The sequence below is a fragment of the Lepus europaeus genome, chromosome 5 (genome assembly GCF_033115175.1).
Source record: "Lepus europaeus isolate LE1 chromosome 5, mLepTim1.pri, whole genome shotgun sequence".
Lineage (NCBI taxonomy): Eukaryota > Metazoa > Chordata > Mammalia > Lagomorpha > Leporidae > Lepus > Lepus europaeus.
This window is the reverse complement of record NC_084831.1, coordinates 125,466,732-125,492,159: the sequence shown is the minus strand read 5'-3', so window position 1 is coordinate 125,492,159 and position 25,428 is coordinate 125,466,732. Positions and strand designations below refer to the sequence as shown.

At 49.3% G+C, this 25,428-nt stretch overlaps 1 protein-coding gene across 1 annotated transcript in view; it reads right to left on the bottom strand.

The window, feature by feature from the left end:
* The window catches only part of LOC133761061 (sodium/potassium-transporting ATPase subunit alpha-4), a 34,054-nt gene that overhangs the window by 2,276 nt on the left and 6,350 nt on the right, over window positions 1–25,428 (bottom strand). Inside the window, exons 5-20 of the mRNA XM_062193710.1 lie at window positions 24,359–24,493; window positions 23,967–24,084; window positions 18,278–18,546; window positions 16,293–16,491; window positions 15,964–16,073; window positions 15,628–15,762; window positions 12,926–13,115; window positions 12,647–12,819; window positions 8,442–8,578; window positions 7,943–8,093; window positions 7,485–7,653; window positions 5,995–6,149; window positions 5,720–5,843; window positions 4,119–4,264; window positions 603–733; window positions 388–489 (exon numbers count right to left, since the gene is read on the bottom strand). Of these exons, the coding sequence (XP_062049694.1) occupies window positions 388–489; window positions 603–733; window positions 4,119–4,264; window positions 5,720–5,843; window positions 5,995–6,149; window positions 7,485–7,653; window positions 7,943–8,093; window positions 8,442–8,578; window positions 12,647–12,819; window positions 12,926–13,115; window positions 15,628–15,762; window positions 15,964–16,073; window positions 16,293–16,491; window positions 18,278–18,546; window positions 23,967–24,084; window positions 24,359–24,493 (2,444 nt within the window). The remainder of the gene's footprint in view (window positions 1–387; window positions 490–602; window positions 734–4,118; window positions 4,265–5,719; window positions 5,844–5,994; window positions 6,150–7,484; window positions 7,654–7,942; window positions 8,094–8,441; window positions 8,579–12,646; window positions 12,820–12,925; window positions 13,116–15,627; window positions 15,763–15,963; window positions 16,074–16,292; window positions 16,492–18,277; window positions 18,547–23,966; window positions 24,085–24,358; window positions 24,494–25,428) is intronic.

Sequence of the window (25,428 nt, the reverse complement as noted above, 5' to 3'; positions counted from 1 at the left end):
AAGCATTCCAGTAGGCCCACTCACATACATAGACACATTGAAACATCTCTGCATAACTACAACAGAACTAGCTAAGCATAAATTAGTCTATTTTTATGGCTACTTCAGCTCCAAGCAGTATGTACTGCACAGCTACACCACACATCTCACAAAAACGCTTTCGTTCTCTGAAAACACCAGTAAGTCTGCTACATTTGTGTGGCTAGTGGGTTGTGCTCGCTTGCAGAATGCCTAATCCCTCCCTAAGTAAGACCCGTTTGTCAGCGCTGTGACAACGTTCTCCCTGAGTCACTGAATGTAGCCCCACGTATCCAGACAGGCCCCCTAGCTCACACGCTCTTCCATGCCCAGAGACTCCCCGACTCGCATCCCCCTTCCCTTACTCACCTGAGTGGGTACATTCGAAGGGCTAGGTCCATGCCTGGAGTGTAGGACAGAAGGGCAGCCAGAAATGTCTCCTCCAGTATCCCAAATATTAGGACCTTGTTTCTGGGAAGAAGCATTTGTGGTTGTGTTGGAGATGGGAAGGAAAGGGCCTGGGGAATGGCTCGTCTCTGTATGTGGGTCTGGGAGAATATTGGGGCCACTTGGTGGGTGCTCACTTCATGCCCTGCTGGAAGACTGAGTTGCGCCGGGTCTTGCAGATGATGAGGTCGGCCCACTGCACAACCACAATGCTGATGAAGAAGGCCGTGTGGCAGGTGAACTCCACCACCTTCCGCTGCTCGAAGGTCTGGGAGAGGGCAGGTGGAGAGGAGGCAACATTGTCAGAAGCAGTTTAGACACAGCCCAGGCTGAGTGGGCTCCTCTGTCCACTCCCGCAGCGCTTCGCCCATGTCTGCCTTAGCATCTTCCTGCTGTGTTATGATTTGTGTGTGTCTCCCTTTCCTGAGTGAGAGCCTTCCAGGACAAGGACTTTGTCTTACTCGTCCTAGTGCTCTCCTCCCCATGCTTAGTTCAGTGAATGGCATTAAGCACGGCTCAGTGGATGCCCAGTCTGTAAGAAGGACAGCGTAGGAGAAGGAAGACAGAGTGGAAGACGTAGGTAAGAATGAGAGGCAGGGCCAGAGGGCCTTGTGAACGCAGAGGGGAAAGGAATGCCGGAAGGGGTGATAGGTGGGAGACAGGCATGCATCCATTCGTTCATTCACGCTTTCCATATAAGCAACTTGAAGTCTGAGGGGAAGATAAATATGCCAGCAATATCAGAATAATAGTTATGAAATAGAGATTGCATAAGGCCAAGGGATACCAAAGAAGTCCATCTAAATTAGACTTGGAGGGAAAAGCTTATGTTTTAAAAAAATGAAGCAGGATGTTTATAAATAACTCAAAGAGCAAATGCAAAGTTTGAAAATATGCAGAACTGCATAATAATGAGATAGGTATCCAACCTCAGGGGATGTGGTCAAAGTTGGACTTGGAGAGAGCCATGGAGCCTTACAGGATTAGAAAACAAAGGCTGAAAATCAATGAGCCAAGCATGGCACATGGACCAAGAGCAGTCAGCATCTTTATGTGCATCAGATCACACCACTATCCTGCCTTGCAGTCAGCTGCCCTCACCTGCACCCCTCCCTAGCAACCCTGTTACTCTATCCTGCTCCTGTCCTCATTTTTATCCACTCTACTACTTGTGATTTCTCTGCAATCTTAATTTCTTTATTTTTTTATTTTTTTATTTTTTTTTGACAGGCAGAGTGGATAGTGAGAGAGAGAGACAGAGAGAAAGGTCTTCCTTTTTGCCGCTGGTTCACCTTCCAATGGCCGCTGCGGCTGGCGCATCTCGCTGATCCAAAGCCAGGAGCCAGGTGCTTCTCCTGGTCTCCCATGGGGTGCAGGGCCCAAGGACTTGGGCCATCCTCCACTGCCTTCCCGGGCCATAGCAGAGAGCTGGCCTGGAAGAGGGGCAACCGGGATAGAATCCAGCGCCCCAACCGGGACTAGAACCTGGTGTGCCGGCGCCGCAAGGTGGAGGATTAGCCTGTTAAGCCACGGCGCCGGCCTGCAATCTTAATTTCAAGCACCCCCTCCTCTCTTTCTCTCTCGTTAACTACCATCTTCATCTTTGCATCACACTCACTCAAGTATCTCAATTACAACATTTCTTGAATTCCCTGGAACTTAAACTCCATTGCCCCAGTATGTTATATATCTGCTTATCATCGGTCTCCCCTCCCCTTGTCCACCTCTAGTAGAAATAAGCTCCATGAGAGCAGTGACATAGTCATGATTGTTGCTACCATATGCCTAGGGCCTAGAACTGTACTTGGTATGTAGGAGATGCTCAACAAGTATTTGCCAAATGAATGAATAAAGGGGTCATCCGTGGAATTGCTAATGAGAGATTTAGAAGGGAAGGTGCAATCCTGCTTCCCGCAGTGTTGGGTGTACTCCTGGGGTGGGCAGCCCACACTAGGTGATCTGAAAACTACAACAGTGGAAGAGACAGGGACTCTGCTTTTATTGAGTTCATTCCTCAAAGCAACTGTTCTCATTCATTTTTGTAACACCTCATTATCTCTTCAGTGTACAAGGAGAATTCTTGTTACCTCAAATTACTTTGAAATTATCTTTAGTTTATTATAAATACATACATGTCACAGTATATCTGGCAACAGGGAGGAGGTGTCATACCATAAAACAAACAAGGGCCAGGGGCCAGCACTGTGGTATAGTGGGTTAAGCCGCTGCCTCGGACAACGGCATCCTATATCAGAGTGCTGGTTCGAGTCTCAGCTACTCTGCTTAGCCACTAGGAAGGCAACAAAAGGTGGCCCAGTTACTTGGGCCCCTGCCACCCATGTGTAAGACTTGGATAGAGTTCTTGGCTGCTGGCTGTACTGTTGCAGCCTTTTGGAGTAAACCAGTAGGTAGAAGATTACCTCTCTGTCTCTCTTGCCCTGCCTTTGGGTCTCCTATGTGGGTGCAGGGGCCCAAGCACTTAGGCCATCCTCTGCTGCTTTCTCAGGTGCATCAGCAGGGAGCTGGATCAGAAATGGAGAAGCTGGGACTTGAACCAGTGCTGCAGATGGTGGCTTAACCCATTATGCCACAGCACCATCCCAGCCCTGACTTTCAAGTAAATAAACAAATCTTAAAAACAAACAAAAACTAAAAGGCTACCGTTGAGGACTGAAGATACGTTGGCAGGGTGCACAGCAATGGGGACTTTGGGCATCTTTGGAGCCTGGAACAGCATTGGTGGCTGGGAATATCGAACTCTGATGGCCTCATGAGACAGGTCACAGAAGCCAAGTGTGCAGAGGGGCATGCTCCCAAAACCTCAGAGGATGCATTTCAGAAACCTGCAATTAGCTTGGTGTGCAGGCATCTGGTGAAGCAGAGAAGACCTGGGCAAGGAACCACAAGTCCAGACTTCCAGTCCAGCTCTTCTACGGATGCACTGTGGTACTCTCAGGGAGTCACTAAATCTTCGAGATGTAGTCTCCTCGGTTATAGAAGGTTGGGTTCTATGGCCATTGACAAAGTGTCCGCTATAGTTCTAGTATGACTTGGTGTCACGTCTCCCAGTGTCTTAGATGGGGACGTGAGTGCTCACAGACACACAGAAAGCACACGCACTAAAGTTCTTGAACACACATGGTTGGGCAGAAGGTTCAATTTGAGCCTTGCTCATCTTGGATGTCAACAAAGACTGCTACAGAGGCATCCTCTAGATTTACAAGGTTTACAGTGATGATCAAGAGTAAACAAAGTTTTCAGATTTTAAATCCTATTGTTTGAACTCGCATGGAAGGGAAGGAGATGTAAAAGAGGACCCAGCATTCATTTCTGGGACAACCGTGGTTCAAACCTGGAAAAACAGAAATCAGCCTGGAGAAGTTTATGTGACAAAGAACACCTCCATGTCCAAGGAAGTCAATGGATCTAGCAGGATAAAGACATTCGACTGATGGTAGGAGCAAAGAAAAATGAGGGTATTGGAAGCAGAAGACTATTTGCTGATATGATTGGAGATTGAGGGCAAACGTTAGAATGCTCATATAGGACTGAAGATGAGGTATCAACTCTTAAGTCTCTACCCTCAACTCTTCCAAAATTTGCCAACCCCACTCTTTTTCATCACCATCTACTCCCCTGCCGTATCTACTTACCCACTGCTGCCCATAGCTGTCTTCCAAGTCATTTAAGAATCGATCATCCCAGTCTAAGCGGATACCCAGTAGGTCGAAAGGCTTAAAACCATTCTCAGCCAGGATCACAAAGTAGGTGAAGAATCCAGCCAGAGCCTGGATCATCCCTGTGAGCGAGAGTTGCAGGACAGGGAAACTTAGTTCAGACAAGGGCCCCAAAGGCAGATCACGGAGGCTGCTAACTGGCTAGGTGTGCATCTGAGCTGTTGGCATATGTCTGGCTGAAGGGTTTTGCCATCAACAGTCTGATCCTCCTCTTTCTGTTTCCAAGCCCTGACAGTTTCCTCTAAATTCTAACACAGAGTCATCTTTGAATTATGTAATCTTAAAAACCCATGCCCTTTCCAAATTGAGTGACAGCTGGGCTCTGCATTTTCCATTTTCTCTGCCATTTGGACACTTAGCTGGTGCTGTCCTCTCCTCATGTCTTCTGTCTGCCTCTTACCTCTCCCTTGGTCAAACCTCTGTCCCCCATGCCTGGAACAGAGCAATAGCTGATGTGAGGGTTTGGCTACCAACTACAGGGCTATGCACCGTACAGGTGCTGTGTGGACACAGATATTCACAACAGCTCCAAACTATTATTTATATTCTAACTGAAACATAAAAAGATTTAGTCATTGTCCACAGTGTATGGGTAATAAGTGGTAATAATGACAAGTCCAACTCCTAAATCTATACTTTTTCTAGATGTTCCTTTCCCCTAAATATTAGGATGCTCTCTCTCTCTCTCTCTTAGATTTATTTATTTACTTATTTGAAAGAGTTACACAGAGAGAGAAGGAGAGGCGGGGGGGGGAGGGGGGGAGCTTCCATCTGCTGGTTCACTCCCTAATTGGCTGCAATGGCTGGAGCTGCACCAGGAGCCAGGAGCTTCTTCTGGGTCCCACATGGCTGCAGAGGCCCAAGGACTTGGGCCATCTTCTGCTGCTTTTAAGTCCTACTTTCACCATAAAGCCTCTCTTACCTCATTCCCCTAACTGCCTTGTGCTCCTGGTATGTTAGGAGTCTGAACTTATTATTGAGGACTTGGAAAGATATTGTTATATATATTGCTTCTTTTTATACTGGACTTTGTTAAATCAAGAGTGGATCAGAGGCCGGTGCTGTGGCGCCAGCACACCGGGTTCTAGTCCCGGTCGGGGCGCCGGTTCTGTCCCGGCTGCCCCTCTTCCAGGCCAGCTCTCTGCTGTGGCCCGGGAGTGCAGTAGAGGATGGCCCAAGTGCTTGGGCCCTGCACCCCATGGGAGACCAGGATAAACACCTGGCTCCTGCCTTCGGATCAGCGTGGTGCACCGGCCGCAGCGCGCCGGCCACGGCGGCCATTGGAGGGTGAACCAACGGCAAAAAGGAAGACCTTTCTCTCTGTCTCTCTCTCTCTGACTGTCAAAAAAAAAAAAAAAAAAAAAGAGTGAATCAGAGAATATGGGGTTCTTTGTGTTCCTAGGGCCTAACACAGCCTATAGAGAAAGTGTCTCCCTGACTTCCAAGCTGAGATGGCTCCAAGGACAGGCAGGGGCCACCATGCCTCTCTCCCTCGCCCCTCATGCCTCTGGCCGCACCGATCTGTCCGTAGGCCATGCCAATGAGTCGGTTGTTCACGAGATTTTCTGTCTTTGGGTTCCGTGGAAGCCTCTTCATGATGTCACTCTCGGCTGATTCATAAGCCAGAGAGATAGCAGGGACCTGAAGGGTGGAGGGAGGGAACGACAGGGCCACAAACTCAGAAGGACACTCAGAAACAACCCCAGTTCTGCCCTCTCCTTTGACGCTGATTTTTCCTTGTCCTCCGTCCATCCCAGGAGTTCTGAGAGCCAGGTTCCAGGCTGGGCCTCACCATGTCGGTGCCCAGGTCGATGCAGAGGATGGTCACGGTGCCCAGGGGCAGGGGGATGCTGAGGACAACGAACATCAGGAAGGGCGTGATCTCGGGGATGTTGCTGGTCAGGGTGTAGGCGATGGATTTCTTCAGGTTGTCAAAGATCAGGCGACCTGGGGCGGGGGGACCAGCCTTCCGTGAGAAGCATGGAGAGGACACGCCTCCCAAAACTCAGCTCCTGGACAGAGAGACCACTAGGGAGAAGTGTCACAGTTCACCGGAGGGTCTGGGGATCCTAGACCCTGGAGGTCCCAGTTTTCTTTCTAGATTGTGTGACTATAAACGAGAGTGATAATTCAGTAGCAGGCCCTGTTTGTTTTTGGAGTCAACAAGGCTATCGTTATCTGAGCTCTGAAATAAGCAGGGCAGGGCCTGGATAATCCGGAGATGTCTGAGAATGCCAGCATAAAAGCCTTTGTAAGATTAAGGCTGACGTGGAAAGAGCTGGAGCTTGGGACAGGCTTGGGTTCAAATCCCATCTTCTACCATAACTAGCATGTGACCTTGGGCTCTGCTTATCTCCCTGACTTTCGCTCCTGCCTTGCAAAATTGCTGAGTCCTTCCCTGATGGCCCTTTAGGAGACGTGCTCCTTCCCTGCACTCCCAGCCTTTATTTTTTCCTACAGGACTTCCCTCCATCTAATTTACTATGCAATTTACTTATGTTATTGTACCCCCACCCGCAAAGTTCAAGTTCTAAGAGGGCAAGGATTTGTATCCTTTTTATGCCTACTGTTGTATCCCTAGCATCCAGAATAGTGCCCAGGACATAATCTGAGCTCAAAAGCTCAGATTATGAATTGAATTGAATGGACATAAAATATTGAGCAAATTGGCAGGATCATAGCAAGTTTCAACAAAGTGGTAACCATTACTATTATGTGGATGTGATATGTCTTAGTAGGATAGCTGTAGGCACAGGCAGGGAGCCTGGGCTACAGAATTCTCCTGTTTGCCTATGGGCATGCTGTTCAGAGGTCTCTGGGAAAGAGGCTGCTTAATGGGGCTCCTGCAGTCAGTTCATGGATCAGACTCTGGCTGATCTGGAGGGGTTATCACCCTTCAGGTAGCATGTTCCTTGGGTGTATCCTGAAGATTGCAGGTCGCAGAGGTGTGGCTACATGGCTGCATCTTGGAATTTGTCATTAGACCCATGTGAATCCCAGTGGAAGATGACGCTATACTGTACCAGAGCCCCAGTCTCCCTGGCAAATCTGGACTTCTACTGATCTCAAAAGAAAGGACACCAGGTAGTGATGTTCTTAGGACCAGCTGAATCTAATTTGCAAAACTGTGTCTTACAGTGATATTTGTCTATATAGGGACATGGAGATTGGATTGACAGGCAAATGTACACCATGACACACAAGATATGATAGGAAAATGTACAGCAACTCCCACATGAGTCCAGAGGTCAAGTCCCAACCCTGGGTACCCTGCTTCCTCACCCTCCTCCACGCCTGTGACGATGGAGGCAAAGTTGTCGTCTAGCAGGATCATGTCCGCTGCCTGCTTCGAGACGTCAGAGCCAGTAATGCCCATGGCGATGCCGATGTCCGCCTTCTTCAGTGCGGGGGAATCGTTCACCCCATCACCCGTCACCGCCACAATGGCTCCCTAGGGGAAATCCAGGCCAAAGGCGTGAAATAATTAGTGTGTCAGATTCAAGACCAATTTCAAAGATCAGCTGAATTTCAGCTTCCCTTACTTGTTGATGCAAACCTGCTTGATCTTGGAAGGACCCTGGCCATTCCCTAAAGCCTCAGAGAGCTGCCAAGATGAAGGCCACCACGGACGTTCCAGGTGGGATGCTCTCTGGAATCTCTTCCAGCGCAGCCCACACGTTCCCCTGCCTGATTTGGGGCTGGGAGCTGCCAGGTTCCCCGGGCCCCTTTGCCTCCCTTACCAGCCTCTGACATCCCTCTACGATGATGAGCTTCTGCTGCGGGGAGGTCCGAGCAAACACAATCTCGGTGTGGTTTTTAAGGATGTGGTCAAGCTGCTGTGAGTTCATGTCCTTTAGTTCTGAGCCGTGCACCACAATGGCTTTGACAGCCCTGAGGGAAGAGAATTTCAAAAGCCTGGTTGTGAGAGTTGAGAATTCACCAGGGATTGCAGGGCCCTCCAACTGGCTTCTGCAACTTCCTGTTTTCTTTTTTCAACCCAGCTTCCCCCGTTGTCCCCAGGCATCCACTGTGCCCACATAGACACATTCCATTCCCTCTCCTCCTTGGCCAAATGCTCCTCCCTGGCAGATTGAGTTGGTTATCTCCCTGGTATGTTTTACTTTGTAGCGTATAAACCCCACACATCCTACCTACTGAAGAAGACTCAAGAACTTCAGTGCATGGGGTCTGGGTGGAGAGAGGGAAAAGTGGCAAACCTGTGTTCTCTTGGGGTCTCACCTGGTATCCACTTGTGCGACAGGAATCCTGAGCCGGGCAGCAATGTCCTCTGCTGTCTCAGAGCCTTCAGAGATGATGCCCACACCCTTGGCAATGGCCTTGGCTGTAATGGGATGGTCACCTGTCACCATGATCACCTGGAGTGGTAAGGGGGGAGGAGGGAAGCAGAATCATTTTCTTAGAAGCCTTGGTTGCTTCATCTTTCTTCTCTAAGAACTAGCAGATTAATGCTTTCATTCAACCAAGTTTTGGTAGCTCATTCCCAAGAACTTGTGGTATAGACCAAAAACCTTGGTACTGTGGCTTCAACACTGAGAGAGGGTCAGGACCATCAGACCACAAAATATAGGATGGTTTCAGTTCCCGGGAATAAGTCAGAGAGTTGATGGGGCGGAGGGGTGGGGTGTTACTGTATTCACAATTTCATTTCATTGTTTCCAAGATTATTCTGCTTCCTGAAGCACAAAGACAGAAACATCTAAGATAAAGCATCTACAGATAGAGCATCTGGGACACCCATCTACCTGGCAAAGTCCCATCTAGGCCCAGCTCATTCAGATCCTCACTCTACCTCTGTTTTCTCCGTGGCCTCACTCTGCCTCTCAGTTCCAACTCATTTTTAGACACCTGATGCCTTGTCTTGTCCCATTCTCACACAAAGACCAAGTGCCAGAGTTCTGTGCTTTCAGAGGATCCTGCTCTCTCTGGACGTCAGCATCCATCGTTTTCTGTTTGGTGATTGCTTGCTTGTCCTTCCCCACTGAACTGGAGAGCTCTGCGAGGGTGGGGTCTTTGTCAAGTTTCCTGCCCACAACATCACGTCCAGCACATAGGAAGCCATCAAGAGATAACTGTCAAATGGAGGAACAGACGCTAACAAGAACCACTGCCCCAGGTTCCCAAGTGCTCTGCAGGCACATCACTTTTCCAGCTCTGATTGGAGGGAAAAGGAAATGAACTGTGGCCAAATTATCCACCTGCCTTCAGAACACAAGTCCTGGAGAGGTCAGCCTGTTTCCTTAGCATACAGCATAGAATTCAGCCTCGAAAAAAGTGTCTCCCAAAGTATCAGTTAAGGAGTTTCATGAACCCTCGTCATTCTACACTGGCTAACCTGACAGTAGAAGGAGATAGTGAAGGGCTAACGAAACCGTGGTTACCAGAGACGTAGAAAAATGGCACTGAGCTGTTTCAACCACTGCTTTTGAGTGTTCTGGCTGGGTGGGGCACTGGATCCTCACAAGCATAGCCCGGGGTGCCCAGTAAGTGGTGAGGATTCAGCAGGGACCTGCCTAGAAAGTTGCCTTCCAGGTACAGTTCCCATTGGGCCCTTAGCGAGGCTGCTCAGGCTTCCAGGGCCCTGACAACTTCTCAGTGGCTCATCAGTGGTGACCTAGGACCTGTTAGACAAGGCACGGTGGCATCCTCACTGACCACTCAAAATGGACCGAACCACATCCGTTCTGACCACTCAAAATGGACTGTTCTAGGGTAACTTCCAGCAGCATCACCTCTATGCCACGTCAGCCAAATAAAAACATGAAGTCAATCACCCCCAGGAGTGAGTTCCTAGGGCACAATTTCCCCAGGCACTGAGATGCACCCGTACAATAGAAGCGCACTTACACAGAGAATGTGTCCTTTGAGATAAAGGGCATCTAGCAGTTTCTAGCATTCATCCAGTACTAAAAGAATTTCACTTGCAGCTTCTCGGTGCTGACTGCACCTCTGCCACTCCCACACAGCCTTGGAAACTGCCCTCTTGTTCCCTGCTACCCTCTTCCCCCAGATTGGACTCATCTGAAAGAAACTGCAGTGTTGATAAAGAAACCACAGGCTCTCCCGACAGCACTCAACGCCTGGCTGCAGTTCTTAGAGGGAAGCCAGATTCAGAGCAAGAGCCAAATACCTTCCTGCTACCAAGATTCTCAGTGACAACGATAATGGGGTCATTAAACAGTTTTTTTTAAATCACATTTGCTCCAAAGTACTGAGCACCCGGCTGCCTGGGAACTCCCAGTCCCCCAGTGACTTCTTTGGGAAACTGGCTGCCATAGACCTGTTATGCAACCTCTTTTACCCAGCAGCCTTAGGCATGTGTCAGCTCTGTGCCAATGCCATTGCAGAGCCGGCCCTGGGAGGGTCCACCCTACGGGACAAGCTCCTGTGAGTCTATTCCAGATTGTCCTCTTGCAAGGATGGTGCCGTGTGTGCGTCTTCCACTTCCCAGTTCCCCACCAAGTGCAGCAAGTTCCTGTCCTTTAAGTGTGCAGAGGGTAAACTTGTGCAGACTTGTGCTGGGAGCAGCGATGGATCAGAAGGCACTGAGGCCTCCCACTGCAGCTCCTGGCCTGTGCCCTCCTGAGAGTCCTCTTCAGACCATCACGAGCTGGCTCTGCCTCAGGCTGTGGTACCCTCCCGCCCTATAGTTACCTTGATTGAAACCAACCCCTCGGGGCTGGTGCTGTGGCACAGCGGGTTAAAGCCCCGGCCTGCAGCGCTGGCATCCCATATGGCCACTGATTCCAGTTCTGGCTGCTCCACTTCTGATTGAGCTCCCTGCTAATGCACTGGGAAAGCAGCAGAAGATGGTCCAAGTGCTTGGGTCCTGCACCCAGTGGGATACCCGGAAGAAGCTCCCGGTTCCTGACTTTGGATCAACTCAGTTCTGGCCATTGTGGCCATTTGGGGAGTGAACCAGTGGATGGAAGATCTCTCTCTCTCTCTCTTCCTCTCTCTCTCTCCCTTTCTCACTCTCTTGCTCTCCCCCTCTTTCTGTAACTCTTTCAAATAAGTGAAAATAAAATCTAAATAAACCCACAAAAAACCCAACCCCTCTCACTCCTGTTACGGCCTCCCCCACTGTCCCTACAGTTGTGACTCTCTTGCCCAGCTCCCAGCTGCGATCCATGTAAACCCCTCCCTCGGAGTTTTTCCTCATTCCACCTGCCCATTCAGAGCTCAGAACACTGACGTGAGCCCCTTCTCACAGCACAGCATAGTAGTTTATGAACTGTGGGGGACCAGGAAGATGACTTGGCTTCCCTGAGCTGATGAGGTATGGTACTGATATCTCTGAGAAGAGCTGGGCCATGGGATGAGTTCCATATTTATGGAACTCACTCGTCACAATTTCCTACATCCACGCCCTGGTTCCCTCTCGGTGGTCCGTCCTTGAACCTGGACGGATCCCGCCACAAACTGCCAGCGCCACAAGTCTACTTGAAAGCTGGCTGCAACAGGGAACCATCCATTGGTTCCCTTTCCAAATGCCTATATCAGACAGGGCTCGATCAGGCCGAAGCCAGGAGCCAGGAATGCCATCTGGGTCTCCCACATGGGTGTTAGGAACCCAAGGACTTGGGCCATCACCTGCTACCTCCCAGGTGCATTAGCAGCAAGCTGAGTCAGAAGCAGACAGGACTCCAGAGTGAAGGCTTTCCAAGCAGTGGCTTAACCTGATGCACTGCAATGCCCACACCTCCAGCAAAGCTTTAAAATACAGAGGCCTGGGGCCAGTGCTGTGGCGAGTGGGTAAAGCCTCCATCTGCAGTGCCGGCATCCCATGTGGGTGCTGGTTCAAGTCCCGGTTGCTCCACTTCCGATCCAGCTCTCTGCTATGGCCTGGGAAAGCAGTAGAAGATGGCTCAAGTCCTTGGGCCCCTGTGCTCATATGGGAGACCCAGAAGAAGCTCCTGGCTCCTGGCTTTGGATTGGCACAGCTCCCACCATTGCGGCCATTTGGGGAGTGAACCAGCAGATGGAAGATTTCTCTCTCTCTCTCTCTCTGTCTCTCTGTCTCTCTCTCTCTCTCTCTCTCTGTCTCTGCCTCTTGGCAACTCTCTGCCTTTCAAATAAGTAAACAACTCTTAAAAAAAAAAAAAAAGAAAGAAACACAGAGGCCTGGGACCCATACAAAGGGTTTCTAATTTAATAAGTCTCAGTTGTGGCCTGGATACCAAATTTGCAAAATTTCCCTGCTGGCTCTAATGTTCAGTGCAGGATAGGATTCAACCACTGAAGGAAGTTAATACTAGATGTCTCTTAAGACTAACAACTGCTCTTAAGACTAACTTCCGTTCAAGGAGGCAGAAGTCATTTCAGCTAAATCAAGATTTTTAAGCACCTACTCCTCCCTTCGAGTCTTTCTGCTTGCTGCTCCAACTCGTGACAGGCGATGGCTTCTGGGGTGGGCAGGTGTTTACCTTAATCCCCGCACTGCGACACTTGCTCACAGCATCAGGCACTGCAGCTCGGGGAGGGTCAATCATGGATATGAGGCCCACGAAACACAGGTGATCCATGGGGAAATTAATTTCATCTGTATTGAAAGGGAATCCCTTGGCGTACATGCTGGGCAGATTCAAGAAGCAGAACCCTGGGGAGACAGAGGGACAGTAGTCACACAGCTCTCTGTCCCTGTCCCGGGCTCCTCACCCCACTGATGGTAACCATTGCCATGTCATTCTCTCCAAGCTCCTCACCTAGCACACGCTCCCCCAGGCCTCCCAGTTCTAAGTAGGCGTTTTGGAAGGCACCCGCCATTTCCTCGTCCATTGGGTACTCCTGCCCATTCAGAAGGAAGGTAGAGCAGAACTCCAAGATCCTCTCGGGAGCACCCTTCATCATCAGGACGTGGGTCTGCGAGCTGTCCTCCCGAAGGTGGATGGACACCTAGGGGAGGAGAGGGAGCAACGATGGGACAGGAGGGGAGCACCAGGTCACGGGCAAAAGGCAAGGGCAGAGGGGCAGCCAGCTTCCTACCACCCATTTCCTTCGTCTTCCCCTGCCCCAGTCAAATCCGACGGAGGGCTGAGCCCAGCCCTTCCTTCTGTCTTTCCAGGGAACCCCAGCCTGGTAGTGTTTGCAGGGGGAATCTCTACTGTCTTCGCAGCCAGACTGGGCGCTCTCTGAGGGCAGAACCAAGCAGTCCTGCTTTTTTCCTGCAGCCTTGCTGCCTGGCGGGCTGGAAAGCAGAAATAGCAGTGTGGCCGAAGCAGCCGGCAGAGCAGACGGTCTGTGTCCCAGGGCCAGGAGAATGCTTCATTAGCTTTGTGACCTCAGGCCAATCCCATTAACCTTGCAAGACTTTAGTTCCTTTAATAAAATGTCAAAGGTTCTGCCTTCCCTACTTCATTGGGTTTTTATGAGAGAGCTGTAAAAAAAATACTTTGAAAGCTGTGAAGCACCATCCAAAAATAAGTCAGCCGTTCTAGGGCCCTAAAGCGAGGGAAGGCCCGAGAGGGGCTGGCTGGTCCACTTGCAGGGGTCAGGGTAGGTGTGGGGTGGGGAGGGGTGCATTCATCAGGGGATCCTGAAGAGACCACAAGCAACAAGGAGAGCAAAAGACTGGTTGAGGTTTTGTGTTTTCTCTTGATCTCTGATCTCTGAAAAGCCCCTCTCCCTAGGACTCCTCCTGGGATTGATAGGAAACGCAGGACGGGAACCAAATCCATGCCGAGGACGTGTGAGAGAGCTGGGGAGGCCAGACCTCACTGTCCGCGGGGTCGGCAGAGCGGGAATTCGGTGCCTCAGCCGTGGATACAAGTGCTTCTCCAGACGCTATGCAGTTTCGTCCAGAGTATGCGTAAGCGGTTAAGAGGCGAACCTGAGCTCCTTCATGCAGACAGCTGTAGAAAGCTTAAAAAGTTCAGTTTTCTGAGTGCTCAATAAATATTTGCTGAATGAGTGGAAGGCTGGAAGTGATGGCAAGACCTATTTAAGCTGGTCCCAGAAACATCACATCACGATGGAAAATTACGTTAAAAAAAAAAAGGTGAAAGTACACATCTGGAAATGCCAGAACAAAGAATCTTCTTTGCCCCATTTTGATTTCAGAGAGGGAATGAGACAGAGCTTTGCAAACGACCAGCAGCTAAGATGTCTCTGGCGAAGCCTGGAGTCCCTACCCTGGAGCAAGCTAACTAAGGCAGCTGACTGCGCTGCCTGGAGCAAGTGCCTGCCAGAGCCAGGGGCCCGTGGGCTGGCCTGTCACCCTTGGTGTACCACAGAGGACAATTCTGCCATTTGAGCTCGGTATTCAATAGCTCCGAACAAGCACTAACATAGTCATTTTGGGGAATGTTGCTATTTGTTGGCCGTCTCCACAGATGCTGCAAATATGTTTTGCTTTTATTTTGAACCATGTAGAGGGAGAGGTACCTAGCTCTTTCCAAAGGTTTACTAGAGCCCTGCCAAGCCACAAAATTCCTGTCTGGTTAGGGAGGCCACTAAATGTCAGAAAAAGTGGAAATAAATTTACAGTTTGGGCTTTAGAGGCTTACTTTATTACACTGGCTAAAAACCAGCCGAGACAGAAAAGCATGAACTGATTTGACTGTTATTCAGCATTTAATATGAAAATATAGATACCTGGGGTTTCAAGAAATCTATGGAGAATGTGTTTTTTCTTAAGAGCTCTTCAGACAGAAAAGCAAAACTCAGTGACTTGGGAGCCTCCTCTGCTCGCTGTGGCACACAGAGCCGCAGAATCCACTCCCCGAGTGAGCCACGAGTGCCCAGGAGGACTCAGACCTTACCTGATAGGGCTCCAGCCACCCCAAAGCTGCTGTTCCCTCCTTTCTACCATAGCCCTCTCCTCAGAGTCTGCCAGGAGTCTCACTTGGGAGGGAAGTACCGTCTTTGCTGTCCCTCTGTGCATGTTATTGTTAGCGCCACCACTGTCCCTCACCCAACATTCCCCCTTCTCTTGCCTACTCCCCTCTGGATAATGGATCAAAATGTCCCTGAGAAAGGAAAGCATTCCGCAGACATGCTGGAGACCCCTGATCGCCACCTGCTGAACAGCTGCTGGAATTGCAGGCATGGAGCCATAGGACGTATTTGTGAATGAAATAAGATGTCTTGCAAACCGAACCTTACTCAGATCTCACAGTAGAGATGGCGGTGCCTCTTAACAGCTCACGCCACTTTGCCACGGCCTGCACCAACCGGCCTTAGACATCCCCATACGACTTGCCATCTCCATGAGCGTGCAGGCTCAGAGCTCCACTTAGGAGTGAACGCCTCTCCCTTCTTCATCTCTTCACTCTCCCTTGGGATGAGCCTTCCTCCTAACTGGGCCCCTAGTTCCACTGCGCTGTTTTACTGCTCAGAGATGCAGTTGGAGGCAAAGGCAAAGCTCGTGTTTCTTCCACCCATCCTCCTATCTTTGTCGGGTCTGTACCTGGTACTTATTGGTAGAATTAAAGGGGATCTCCGCCACCTTGGGGCTTTTCTCTCTCATCTCCGTCACAGAGCTGTACGTCTGCTCGATGAACTTGAGCAGGGCCGACTCCGAAGCATCACCTGTCGTTGACCGCTGCCCAGGTGGGGTTTGCATAGTAAGTCCCGGGCACATTACCTGGGCCTGAAGTTTACCTGTGTTGACAAGGGTGGGGCAAAATGGGGAGGGGAGGCCCCTGGGGGGAAATTGCTGAGCATAAACAAAGAGATTTTTGGGGGAGAGGAAGGGTTACACCCTGGGCACTGAGGTCCCCTCGCCTCCCTTTAGTCTCGACACCTTAGCTATGGGCAGGAGCTCCTGGTTGGTTTTAAAGTCAGCCCGGTTGCAGAGGCCAGCGATTCGGGCCAGGACAGACCAGGTATCAGAGCCCTTGGCAAACGTTTTCCCTAGGGAGAAAGAGCAGAAGAATTGTGAGCAGCGGCTGGGGGTTATCCCCATCCTGTTTTGTGTGGAGGTGACATTTTCTTCCCTCCATACCTCCCCTCTCTCCACTCCACTTTTCAGTTCTTGTCTCTTTGTGGGGACTCACCATCCTATCAGCTCAGTTATCACACCCCCAAATCCTTCCACTCTGGCCCAATACCAATACCAATACCACTAGTCACCGATCTGTTCTTCGCTGGTATCTGCTTCATACACGGTCTTATCGAACCACAAGTGGGCGACGGTCATGCGGTTCTGGGTGAGGGTGCCCGTCTTGTCCGAGCAGATGGTGGAGGTGGAGCCCAGCGTCTCCACGGCCTCCAGGTTCTTCACCAAGCAGTTCTTCCGCGCCATGCGCTTGGCTGTCAGGGTCAGGCACACCTAAACCCACGAAGGAGACAGAGATACGAAGGCCACTGGGCATTTTGGAAATGTGGTTTTTTATTGCTGTTTTATTTTTTTGTACTTATTTCCCTTATGTCCTCATCTATGCTTTAGAACCCGTGGCTATGGTAAAGGAAACTAGGGAAGAGATTTTGCTTTGTGCTTTATAGCAAGAGTTTTTGTTTTATTTTTAAAGAGTGTATCCCCCTCCCGGGGTGTCACAGATCCTCCTTATCCTCCTGGAATATGCCTCTCCCTGGGATTCTCTCCTATCCAGCAGCCTCTGTTTCAGTGAAGGTCAGACCCTGCTTTGTTATAAAGTGCAGTGTTTCTGGGGACCATGTAGGCAGCTCATTGTTGGCTGTGGTTAACAATGCGAGGGATACAGGGCGGGTTGTACCAAGAGCTTTCTAAAGATGGGGAGAGTGATGACACTGGGGAGGACTATCAAGACACTGGAGATGACTCAAGAAATCATTAAAATCAAAATATATGTGTTGACCATAAATTCAGTGTAAGGGATAAGATTGTTTTCAAAACTAAGAAATTTTAAGGTTGTGCCTTATGTACAGAATTCTAATCATGGGGTTATAACATTTTTACAAAATATCATTAGGCCTGATTTTTTATACTAGTCCAAAGCCATTCTGAGTAGTATTTTCATTTCCACTCTTTTTTTTTTTTTTTTTAAGATTTATTTTGGGGCCGGTGTTATGGCATAGTGGATAAAGCCACCACCTGTGACGCTGACATCCCACATGGCAGCCAGTTTGAGTCCCGGCTGCTCTACTTCCAATCCAGCTCCTTGCTAATGTGCCTGGGAAAGCAGTAGAAGATGGCCCAAGTCCTTGGGCCCCTGTACCCACATGGGAGACCTGGAAGAAGCTCCTGGCTTCTGGCTTTGGATTTAAAAATTAAAAAAAAATATTTATTTGAAAAGCAGAGTAGCAGAGAGAGAAAGAGAGAGAGAGAAATCGTCCATCCACTGGTTTACTCCCCAGATGGTTGCAATGGTCAGGGCTTGTGGCGCAGTGGGTTACTCTGTGACCTATAACATTGGCGTCCCGTATCCCAGTCCCCGTTCAAGTCCTGGCTGTTCTGCTTCCAACCCAGCTCCCTGCTAATGCTCTTGGGAAAGAGCAGAAGGTGGCCCAGGTACTTGGAAACCTGCCACCATGTGGGAGATCTGGATGGAGATCCAAATTCCTAACCTCAGGCTGACCCAGCCCTGGCTGTTAGAGTCATTAGGGGACTGAACCAGCGGATGGAATCCCTCTTTCTGTTTCTCTGTGTCATCCTGCCTTTCAAATAAATAAACAAATCTAAACTAGAGCAATCAAACAATAAAATGAGCCAAGACTAATTATTTTCCATGGCTTTTTTTAGAAGATATGCAGCTTGGATTGAAAGGTTGAATTTATATGGTCTTTGAAGTCTTTTCCAATAAGATTCTGCAATTCTAAATTAATCTCCCTCTATAAACGGCTGAATAAATTGAGACCTGGAAATGGTAAGTGATTTGGCCAGGTTTACCAGTCGGTACCCTCAGGGCCTGAACTCTGTCCTGATGACTTAGAGCCCAGTGCCTTCTCCACTGCGAGTTGATTCCTCTCCTGCTGAGGAGGAAGAAAAGGCACCAGAAAAAATGGATGGAAGGAGTCAGGGTGCTACTGGGAGCCAAGTTATTTCTGACTCCAAGCTTCAACAATACTCTGAGGTTCAACAACAAAAGAAAACCAGTGACTTCATTTCCCTGAAGCCACCCTCCACCCTTTCTACTCACTGTGACAGTGGCCAATAGCCCCTCAGGTACATTGGCCACAATGATGCCAATGAGGAAAATGACAGCCTCTAGCCAGCCGTAACCCAAGATGAGTGAGAGCCCAAAAAAAGTGACACCAAAGAAGATGGCCATCATGGTGATCAGACGGATAAAGTGTTCAATCTCGGCAGCTATGGGGGTCTGGCCAACTGCCAGGCCTGATGTCAGTGAGGCGATCCTGCCCATCACCGTGGAGTCTCCTGTAGCAATCACAATGCCCCGGGCTGTCCCTGGGGAAGAACGGGGAAAGGGCAGATGTGATATAGTGAGAAATACATATCCTAGTCTCTGGTCTCAGTTCCTAGCACGGAGCTCCTAAAACCTTTGTGATTCCTGAGCGATGGCGGTATCTGACCCAGGGCTCCTAAATCCCTGGAATTTCCTGTGGCATAGGAGGATCTTTGGTCTAATGAGGCAACACTGGGCAGGCTCTTGGATAGCTGCGTGGTGGGGGGCTGGTTGCCAGGGAAACCAACCATGTGATTAGAGGGTTGGAACTTTCAGCTCCCCATCAACCTCTGGGGAGGTGCAAAGGGCTGGAGGTTGAGCTGATTACCAAATGGCCAGTAATGTAATCAATCCAGCTTGCATAATGAACCTTCCATTAAAAATCCAAAAGGATTGGGTTGGTTCGAGAGCTTCAGGATTGCTGACCTTGTGGATCAGAAGCACCATACCCCACCCACCCTCCTTGCCCTGGGAGTCTCTCCTTCTGGCTCTTCATCTGTGCCCTTTGAAATATCTTTTATAATAAATGAGTTAATGTAAACAAAACAGGCCCCCAGTTCTGTGAGCTATCCTAGCAAACTAATCAAACCTAAAGAAGGAGTCGTGAGAACCTTGATGTATAGCCGATCGGTCAGAAGTAGAGGTGACAACCTAGTGCTTGCAACTGGTGTCTGAAGTGGAGGCAGTCACTTGTGGCTCTGATGGCGTTAGAACCGGGACACACTCAGTTGCTGTCCTGGAGAATTGATGGGTGGGGGAAAAAAATCCCCTCACATTTTGGATACAGAAGTGTTCTCTGTTCAACAAAAAACTAAGTGTTTTGGTTTGTTGTCAGATGTGGTCAGTGGAGACACGCCAGGCCTGAATCAGGAAGGCTGTTGGGCTTGGTTTCCATAAACAGAATGCCGAAGATGGTCGGAGATGAGGTGGAATGAAAGGCCCTCTGAGAGGCCACGAAGTCCCATTCACCTCATATCTAATTCATGCACATAAAAAGCTCTGAAGGGATCTCACAGTTCTCCAGAGGTACCCAATTTTATTGCCTTCACTGTCAAGGTCTTCATTACCCTTGATCTAAATATCGTGCATTCCCTGTGTATTTCTTGTTTGGCCCTCAGTAGCCGAATCATTTCTGGATTCTCAGGAGTAGTGGTTACCCTTCTGTTGAGTCCTGGGTTCCAACAACCCCTTAGCCTGTCGTTCTCAGCTGGGGGCATGTGGTACTATCTGGAGACAGTTTTGGTTATCTCAGGTAGGGTGGGAGGGGCTGCTACAGGCATCTAGTGGGTAGAGGCCAGAGGCAGTGCTAAATGCCCATAGTGCAGAGAGCAGCCCTCCTCTCCCCTTACCACAACAAAGAATGATCCCACCCGCAATGTCAGCTGAGAAACCCTGATCCAAGCTGAGCCCCTCCCTGCTGTGCCAGCTGGAGCCAGTCTGACCTCTGCTGGGTAGCAGGGGCCATGACAGCTGGGCTTCCGTGCGTACACGTCCTTTGCTCTCCACCAGCATGGCCCTGAATCAGAAGGACAACTTGGACATCATTTTTGGCTTTACGCACACATGATGCTGGTCACTCACCCACATGGCTCGAAATGACGGGCATGACAAGGTCCTTGGCTTATAATCATTCTTCCTGTTTTACCATAACCACCGAAATGCCTACCATTGAAGTCAGAGTCTGAGTTACTCAGACAAGCGACGTAGTATAGCAACAGCACTTCTTTTAGAAGCAGAGAGACTCCACGCTGGAAGGACAACTTTCCCAGTTACTCACTCTTTTCCCTAGGGCATGTTACTCAACTTCTCTTGAGACTGAGGCTTCCTCATCTTTAAGAGGGGAAGCGAATTCTTACAAATTGTGAGAATTAAGCACTTTTTAAGACTACAACAATGTTGGGCATATAGTTGGGCTTAACTCAAACATTTGTTCCTTTTTTTCCCTCTTCATTTAGATGAACTTAGGGTCCCCATAAGATTGATAGAAAATTATGCACATGAAGTAGTAGGGGTATCTCTCATCTAGCAGCTTCCACAAACATTGTAGCATAGAGAGCCATGGTCCCCATTTCTAGGGTGACCTTCAGCTCTGTGGGCTGACAGGAGGATGCTACTCATACAGCAGATGGGTCAGGCCAGTGCTCATGCAAGCAAGAAATTCTGGATTGGTTAACATTAGGAAGCACTCTACAGATGAGCTTCAAACTGGTTGACAGGTAATCACGGAGAAAGAAGATACTAAAATACATGAGAAGTGCTGAAATGGTTTCTTCTTTTTGATGAGGTGCAGGATGGAATCTGCTATATCTATTTTGTGCCAAAGTTCAGTCTGATTCTTGTAAATAACTAATCCCATGGGAGCCGGCACTATGGCATAGTGGGTAAAGCCCCCGCCTGCAGTGCTGGCATCCCATATGGGCACTGGTTCAAGTCTCGGCTGCTCCACTTTCGACCTAGCTCTCTCTCTGCTGTGGCCTGGGAAAGCAGTAGAAGATGGCCCAAGTCCTTGGGCCCCTACATCCGCATGAAGCTCCTGGCTTCAGGTTGGCATGGCTCCAGCCATTGCGGACAATCGGGGAGTGAAACAGTGGATGAAAAACCTCTCTCTCTCTCTCTCTGCCTCTCCTTCTCTCTCTCCATAACTCTGACTTCCAAATAAATAAATCAATCTTTAAAAAAAGAAAATAACTCATCCTGGAGTGTCTTGAGACAGGGTGAGCTGACATCAACATCGGGCCAATCTTCCTTCATTCACCTTCTGTATATCACCAGAGTTAGCTTAGGTGCTCCAGAAGATGTGTGAGACCCTAGAGCCACGTTTGTCCCACCGCCACATCCAAGGCCTAGTGATGGGGACCCCAGTGACGGCATTGGTGTCCATAAAGGAACAAGAGAACAGGGCCTCCTCTCCATGCCGTATGGGACGCAGGGAGAAGGCAGCTGTCTGCCAGCCAGGAAGTGAGCTCTCACCACGAACTGAATCACCAGCATCTTGATCTTGGACTTCCCAGCCTCCAGAGTGGTGACAAACAAATTCCTCTCAAAACAAAATAAATCCATAGTGGTGGGGGTTGGATGCCAAAGACAAACGTTAAAATTGTACTACTAGTTTGCAAAACAATCTCCGGTAAAGGTTAATGTGCAAGCTGGTTAAGGCTAAATGCTATGGGAATTCCACAATGTAAAGAGCCCCTTCACTGGAGCTCTGCCCTCTGGGCCACGTCTCACGTGTACTGTCTCCTCCAGGCAGACCCTGGTTTCCCAGATGGGCCAGCACCACACCCACTTTCCCCATCCTTCTCTGCAGTATAGGCTTAGCTGATGAGAAACCTACTTTTGGAAGGACACATCTGAGCAAATGTCTTCCTAAAATCCAATAAAAGAATCTAATGGCTTTAGGGAAATCTTGCTAACTTGCATTTTTCTGTCTAATCAATATTGTAACAATTTAATTTTTTCTTATATGTATGTTTTTAAAGATTTATTTATTCATTTGAAAGACTGAGTTCTAGAGAGGCAGAGGCAGAGGCAGAGAGAGTAACAGAGAGACTTCATCTGCTGGTTCACTTTCCAGATGGCTGCAATGGCCAGAGATGTGCCAATCCATAGCAAGGAGCCAGGAGCTTCCTCCAGGTCTCCCGTGTGGATGCAGGGGCCCAAGGACTTGGGCCGTCTTCTACTGCTTTCCCAGGCCATAGCAGAGAGCTGGATCAGAAGTGAAGCAGCTGGGACTCAAACCAGTGCCCATATGGGATGCTGGCACTGCAGGCAGTGGCTTTACCTGCTATGCCACAGCGCTGGCCCCTAATTTTATTTTCTAGTGGAGTCTTCCTCAGGCTCTATTTAGTCTTTACATTACCCTTTTTTTAAAAAAAAAAAAGATTTATATATTTTTATTTGAAAGGGTTACACAGAGAGAGGAGAGGCAGAGAGAGAGGTCTTCCATCCGATGGTTCACTCCCCAGTTGGCCTCAACGGCCAGAGCTGTGCCCATCTGAAGCCAGGAGTCAGGAGCTGCTTCCAGGTCTCCTACGTGGGTGCAGGGGCCCAAGGACCTGGGCCATCTTTTTCTGCTTTCCAGGCCATAGCAGAGAGCTAGATTGGAAGTGGAACAGCTGGGTCTTGAACTGACACCCATATGGGATGCTGGCGCTTCAGGTCAGGGCGTTAACCTGCAATGCCACAGCGCCGGCCCTCTTTACATTAGTCTTAACCTGCAAGGTCTTTTAAAATTAAATAATTTGGGGCCAATGCTTTGGCTCAGTATGTAAAGCCACCACCTGTGGTGCTGGCATCCCATATGGGCACCAGTTCTAGTTTTGCCTACTCTATTTCTGATCCAACTCTGTTCTATGGCCTGGGAAAACAGTTGAAGATGGGCCAAGTATTGGGCCCCTGCACCCATGTGGGAGACCTGGAAGAAGCTCCTGACACCTGGCTTCGATCTGCCCCAGCTCTGGCCATTGTGGCCATTTGGGGAATGAATCAGCTGATGGAAGATCTCTCTCTCTCTCTCTCTCTCTCTCTCTCTGTGTGTGTGTCTCTCTGTAACTCTACCTTTCAAGCAAATAAATAAATCTTTTTAAAAAATAAATAACTTGGTTAGTGGTGAGAACACGAGCAGTTGTTGAGTGCAGAGCATGGTCTGTGGAAAGGGCATGGGCTTTGGAGACAGAGCTCCACTGCAGTCCCGGGTCTTCCTCTTAGCTGATGGGTTGTGCTCTTGGACAGCGTGCTTCATTTCTTTGAATCTTAGTCTTTTATGTGTGAAATGGGGATAATACCTGTTCCATTGCATGGAATCAGAAGTGATATCTACAGTACTGGACACATGCCAAAGGGCAAAGGGAAGGTTAATGTAATCATGTGGAGTCCCTCGTTACCACTTTGGCCAGAAGCAGATCAAAGATGTCCTAGGCTTTAGGAGCAAAGCGAAAATCAGAGTGGCAAGGTCTGGGTGGCCTCTCTGGTAACTCACGTTTCCAATGCCAATGTCTCTCTGCTCTTGGAGAGGGGAATAGCAAGGAGACAGCAGGGTTTACCTTAGTAAAATAATGGCCCAGAAAAATGAATGAATTCCCTCCCTTTTGGTGCCATTTTCAGCACATAGAACAGTCTATTCACTAGCTGGAGGGAGAGCTAATAATTATGGGGTACTTACAATGTACAGGCCTGTGCTAAGCATTTTATTATATTGCTTACCTCATTTAATCTACACAAAAATCTATGGGGTAATAACTGCAGGTACTACCATTGTGTGGCTTTGACCTTTCACTAAAGATCACGTAGCCTGCGGGTGATGGAGAACTAGGCTGTTAACTAGCTTTTCCCGACACCAACATCCTTAGAGGAGAGAGCTCTTGACGTCTTTTTGTCTGGGTTTGTGCTTTGGAATCTGTGCCACTCGGGGTGTGATATTCACCTTCTACACAATTGGTGGAGAAGAAGCAGATGTTGCGGGTCTCCAGGGGGTTCTCGTGGGTGAAGTCAGGAGAGCGGGACTGGGGCTCCGACTCCCCGGTCAGGGAAGAGTTGTCCACCTGGGATGGGGGGAGGATGGGTCATAAGGGCAGAGGTCCAGAGCACGGGACAAAAGGCAAATTCATTTATAAAGACAACTTTATCTGTGGCTAACAGCATCACCACGGACAAGGAGTCCAGAGACCAGTGCCTCATGGTCTTTAACTCGAATTGCACTTGTACCTCCTCAAGGCTTTGAATAATAAGATCACACTTCCTCTAACTGAGCCCACGTCCCTACTGGCTCTGAAGACCTGGGTGGCCCCTGTCCCAAGGCTCTCCACACCCCCTCACCTTACATCCTTGTGAAGAGATGAGCCGCAGGTCGGCAGGGATTCGGTCTCCCCCTTTCACTTCTACCAGATCTCCCAACACTACATCCTTTACAAGAATCTGCATCTTCTCTCCGCCTCGGATGACCAGAGCTCGCTATGGAAAGATAGTGCAGGGTGGTCTTCACAGCCTTCTGCTAGGGCTGGCATTGTGGTGCAGTGGGTTAAACTGCCACTTATGGTGCTGGATCCTATATGGACGCCGGTTCGAGTCCCGGCTGCTCCACTTCCAATCCAGCTCTCTGCTAATGGCCTTGGAAAAAGCAGTGGAGGATGGCCCAAGTGTTTGGGCCCCTGCCAGTCATGAGCGAGACCCAGATGAAGCTCCTGACTTTGGCCTGGCCCAGCCCAAGCTATTGGCAGTTGTTTGGGGAGTGCACAAGTGGATGGAGGATTTCTCTCTCTCTCTCTCTCTCTCTCTCTCTCTCTCTCTCTCTCTCTCTCTCTCCCTCCTACTCTGTAACTCAGACTTTCAAATAAATAAAATATTTTTAAAACTCTTTCTGATTCCCCTACCCCTGCCCCTTATCCTACAACTTCCCATTCCTGGTCTCCTTCCTCCTGATTCCCCTCCTTTCTTACTGTGTCACCAGCGATAATATAATTCTTTTTTTAAAATTAGTTTTCACTTTATTTGAAAAGTTACAGAGAGAGGAGGTATGACACAGAGAGAGAGAGACAGAGACAGAGAGACAGAAACAGAGAGAGAGAGAGATCTTCCATCTGTTGGTTCACTCCCCAAATGGCCCCTTCAGTTGGACCTGAGCCAGGCTAAAGTTAGGAGCCTAGAGCTTCTTCCGGGTCTCCCACATGGGTGCAGGGGTCCAAGCACTTGGGCCATCCTCCACTGCTTTTTCAGGCACATTAGCATGGAGTTGGATCGTAAGTGGAGCAGCCAGGACTTGAACCGGCACCCATATGGGATGCTGGTATCACAGGCAGAGGCTTAACCCACTGTGCCACAGTGCCAGCCCCCATAATATCATTCTTGAAGATTTTCTGATAGATTGTAACTTCCACCATTGCTGTCTC